We start from the raw sequence: 5,000 nt of genomic DNA on the forward strand, positions 1-5,000 counted from the left end.
GAGAGAGACAGTCAGTACCTTAACCACATGAGAGAGAGAGAGACAGTCAGTCCCTTAACCTCATAAGAGAGACAGTCAGTCCCTCTAACCTCATAGAGAGAGAGACAGTCAGTACCTTAACCACATGTGAGAGAGACAGTCAGTCCCTTAACCTCGTAAGACTCATGAGAGAGAGACAGTCAGTACCTTAACCTCATGAGAGAGAGAGAGACAGTCAGTCCCCTAACTATTATGAGAAAGAGAGAGAGAGAGACAGTCAGTCCCTTATTCTCATGAGAGAGAGAGAGACAGTCAGTCCCTTAACACATGAGAGAGAGAGAGACAGTCAGTCCTTACCACATGAGAGAGAGAGAGACAGTCAGTCCCTTAACCTCATGAGAAGAACAGTGAATCTTTCTTATGGTATAATAACTCTGGAACCTGACCGAGGGGCTCGGTGAGGACACACTCTCTCTCTCTCTCTCTCCCTCTCTCAAAGCTTTCATCATTGTTTCTTATCCAGTCCTAGTGTGTCCCTATTATTGCTGAACCTACTATTGACTCTTATAGTAATAGTGTTTGCCATTGATCCATTAGTGACCAGAGATGTGAAAGTCAAACCTAACCATAAACCAGATTTGTTGACAAGTATAGAGACTACTTATTTTACAACATTATTTAAGGGCTCTGAAGTTGATAATTGATTGTGGCATGTGGTGTGGTGGGTGTGTGTGTGTGTGTGTGTGTGTGTGTGTGTGTGTGTGTGTGTGTGTGTGTGTGTGTGTGTGTGTGTGTGTGTGTTGACCCAGGCCACCCTCCATTGTAAACACTATCACTAGTTTGTCTTTCATGTTTGAAATATTGTTGATTTTTCCTTTAATTCAGGAATAAGAAGTAAATAATAACCAGTTGTTGTTCCTTGTAACAGGAAAGTACACCACACTTACTGTGGCGAGCACCACAACCACAAGAGTTATAAAAGTAGGAAGATGGTGAGTGTATCATATATTGTGACCAGTGGTCCTGCCCGGGGCTCTCACTATAACACCTTCACTTAGTTGGAGAAAACATGGTCTCACCACAACACTTAATGAAACACGTCCTCAGCCACACCCAAAATACTTACTAACTGTTGCTGTACGTTATCCGCCAGACCCTGATCCCCACCTCCAGGACCCAGGCCAAGGTGATGGATCAGTCCTCTCAGCTGTTCGTGAACTGGACCGCGGCACAAGGCGTCGGTAACTGTGTCGTCACCTACAGGATCACCTGGCGCCCCGTCAGTGAGGGTGATGGTAGTGGTACAAATACACCACCTCGCTGAGCACACCATCACCCAGCTGAGGCCTGGACCACCTACCACGTGTGTGTGGCCGCCGACTAAAACAGAATACAATAATGACAAATGTACCAACACAACGACAGACGAGGACAGTGAGTAGTGGATGATGATGATGGTGATAGTAATGATGGTGATGATGATGGTGATAATGATGATAATGAGAGTGCTGGTTGATATTGATGATGTTGATGGTGATGGTTGATGATGATGATGATGATGATGATGATGATGATGATGATGGTGATAGATGATGATGGTGATAATGTTGTTGATAATGATGATGATGATGATGATGATGATGATGATGGTGATAATGTTGGTTGATAATGATGATGATGATGATGATGATGATGATGATGATGATGATGATGATGACGATGATGATGATAATGTTGGTTGATGATGATGATGATGATGATGATTATAATAATGATGATGATGCATGACACGTGGCGGTGATGCTGAAAGTGAATTGCATGCAAAAAAAAATAATAATAATAATAATAATAATAATAATAATAATAACAACAACAACAACAACAACAATAATAATATATAAAAATAATAATAATAATAATAATAATAATAATAATAATAATAATAATAATAATAAAATAATAATATAATAATAATAATCCACGTAATTCAGAAAACAAAAAAAAATTAGAATTTTATGTTGCGTGTTGTAGAGAAGGTTAAATAACATGATACCCTGCCTGGGTTTGTGAGAAGGTTAAGTAAATACGATACACCGCTGCCTGGGTGACGTGTTGTGAGAAGGTTAAGTAACATGATCTCACTGCCTGGGTGACGTAAGCCAGAGAAGGTTACAACATGATACAACAAGCCTGGGTGACGTAAGCGTGAGAAGGCTAAGGCATGACACACCGCCTGGGTGACGTTGCGAGAAGGTTAAGTAACATGATACACTGCCTGGGTGACGTGTTGTGAGAAGGTTATAACATGATACACTGCCTGGGTGACGTGTTGTGAGAAGCGTTAAGTAACATGATACACTGCCTGCGACGCAAGCCAGAGAAGGTTAAGTAACATGATACACCGCCTGGGTGACGGGCGCCAGGAGAAGGTTAAGTAACATGATTCACTGCCTGGGTGACGCCAGAGAAGGTACAAGTAACATGATACACTGCCTGGGTGGGGATGCAAGCTGTGAGAAGGTTAAGTAACATGATACAATGACTGGGTGACGTGTTGTGAGAAGGTTAAGTAACACGATTCACTGCCTGGGTGACGTATTGTGAGAAGGCTAAGTAACATGATACATTGCCTGCCGTGGAGAAGTGTAACATGATACACTGCCTGGGTGACTTGTTGTGAGAAGGTTAAGTAACATGATACACTGCCTGGGTGACGTGTTGTGAGAAGGTTAAGTAACATGATACACTGCCTGGGTGACGTGTTGTGAGAAGGTTAAGTAACATGATACACTGCCTGGGTGACGTGTTGTGAGAAGGCTAAGTAATATGATACATTGCCTGGGTGACGCGTTGTGAGAAAGTCAAGTAACATGATACACTGCCTGGGTGACTTGTTGTGAGAAGGCTAAGTAACATGATACACTGCCTGGAGTATCTATTGCCTGTTTTAACGAAGAGAAGGGCACATATTAGGTTTGGAAGGACAGAGGCGGGATGTATGAAGGAACAGGGGACTGGTTTTGGACGAGGTTAAGGTGGAGAGGGGATGAAGGATACGAGGAGAATGACCGCGTCTGCACTCAATCAGATATGCTGGAGTGTAATATTAAAAACAACTAATGTACTGCAGAGGTTAGTTTTAGTTCTCATACCTTTGTCATCTATCTTGCTTATCGTATTTACTGCTGCCATTCTGCTGAACCTTCGCCTACTGTGTGTTTTTCTGTCATATAAACTCAGTCAATTAAAAGTTTCAATCGTCCTGTTTGACATATCTTCAGTCTCTGTCTGGTGACGACGTCTTTGACAACGACACCTGTGTGACTTTTCTTTGTGTTATTTAGTAGTTAACATAATACATGTTCCGTATAGTAAGAGGAGTATACATTAACCATTTTATCTTAGTTATTGTTACTTTACATCACACAGGAAAAACTGACGAAATTATATTTAGTTGTCTGAAGATTATGTTTATGAAGTTCTTAGAATACAAATCTCTCTCAAAATATCAAAATCAAAATAAATTGAAAAGTTCCGTATATCTGAAATTCACTGTTTTATTATGTTTGTACATTTATCCTCTATCTACATGTTAGGACAACGTGTCATTTCAGTGACGCTTTCATCAGTCATTACTTTACCTTTGTAGTTTATTTTCGAACACGAAATTTATCTTGATTTCCTACATCAGAATTTTTCGTGGTGTAAAATATTGTATCCAAGAAAGTTTCTGATACAGGAAATTGTTTCGCATTTCTATCTCTTCCGTCCCAGGTGGTAATATATTATTCATAGGAAAATGTGCATATTTGCCGCAACTCTGGACAAAAATCTGAAAATCGGTACACATGTACCTGTACCTGATGGTAATTGAAAGTTTATGGTCCTAAAGGGCAAAGGTTTCAAGGTTACTGTTATGGTCAATCAGGGTATGAAGGTCAGATGCTAAAAACAGCCCTAAAACAACTCCCCTAAGGTCTATAAGGCTGGTTTTGATGTCTAAATGATCTTTGTAATAAAGCAGAACCTCACTCGAAGGTATATACAACACAGTAGGTCACCTGGTCATACACACGGGGTCATAAGATCAACCACGTGACCGCTAGGTCCGCTTACTCTTGGTTGGGCATTAGGCAAGAACTATTATGTGTGACCTATCATGTTAATCGTCATATCGAGACAAATATGATTATTGTGTTGCCAATGACCGAAAATGAACAATGTCCTTGAGTAATGACCAAACTCATGGTAAGCATTTGTTGTGTTGTTGTTGCCAAGAAACAATATGGGGGAACATACATATAAAAATATGATTGCATTGTTTTTATTGACCTTGGCAATGCACAAATGATGCATGTTACCGTCGAATCATCTGTTGATCCTGGACATATAATGTATTAATACTGCCATAACTAATCAGGTTTGTTCCACAGCTTACTGACATTATTACCACAAACGCTGAAAAATATTAAGAATTTATAACACATTTCATGACACAATTTATAGAAAATTCTCGCACCAAACACAAAGAGTTAGCTGTAAGCGTTCATGAGGTATTGGTCCTCATTTACTGCAGGGCAAAGTGCACAAACGAGTGCAGAGGAGTGCAGACTTCTTGCAGGTGCAGGAACTGGATGCTATTCTTACATCAACACTGCTGAGATGGTGCAAGAGGTGGTCGGGATATCCACCAGGGGTTCCATGATGAGGTGTCTGAGTACTACTTCCACCCGTAATCTTCTGTTGATGGCATCTTCAGTAGAGGAGTGTCACTTCTGGCCCAGATGAAGGCGAGGTATAGGGCTCTGTTCGAAGACAGGAGAAGAACCCCTGCTGCTGGTGGGAGGCACTCCACTCTTTGAGACTTGTGGCAGAACAGTGTTTCCTTTAGGAGATTGACTTGTTCCAGGTCGGAAGCTTTGTTAAACAGGCGGCATGTGAACCTTTGAAAAGTTCCCAGACTATTGCGTCTGTGGTTATGTATTGTTTCTCTGAGAGAAAGTTTGTAGAATCAAATCTTC

At 41.0% G+C, this 5,000-nt stretch overlaps 1 protein-coding gene across 1 annotated transcript in view; it reads left to right on the forward strand.

Annotated features, from left to right (window-relative positions):
• The first annotated feature begins 1,164 nt into the window (after positions 1-1,164).
• Positions 1,165-5,000, forward strand: part of LOC121868783 (phosphatidylinositol phosphatase PTPRQ-like) — a 15,890-nt gene continuing 12,054 nt past the window's right edge. Inside the window, exon 1 of the mRNA XM_042369696.1 lies at positions 1,165-1,413. Coding sequence (XP_042225630.1) covers positions 1,272-1,413 — 142 coding nt within the window. The 5' untranslated portion in view covers positions 1,165-1,271. The remainder of the gene's footprint in view (positions 1,414-5,000) is intronic.

Source organism: Homarus americanus, unplaced genomic scaffold (assembly GCF_018991925.1).
Source record: "Homarus americanus isolate GMGI-L3 unplaced genomic scaffold, GMGI_Hamer_2.0 scaffold30535, whole genome shotgun sequence".
Lineage (NCBI taxonomy): Eukaryota > Metazoa > Arthropoda > Malacostraca > Decapoda > Nephropidae > Homarus > Homarus americanus.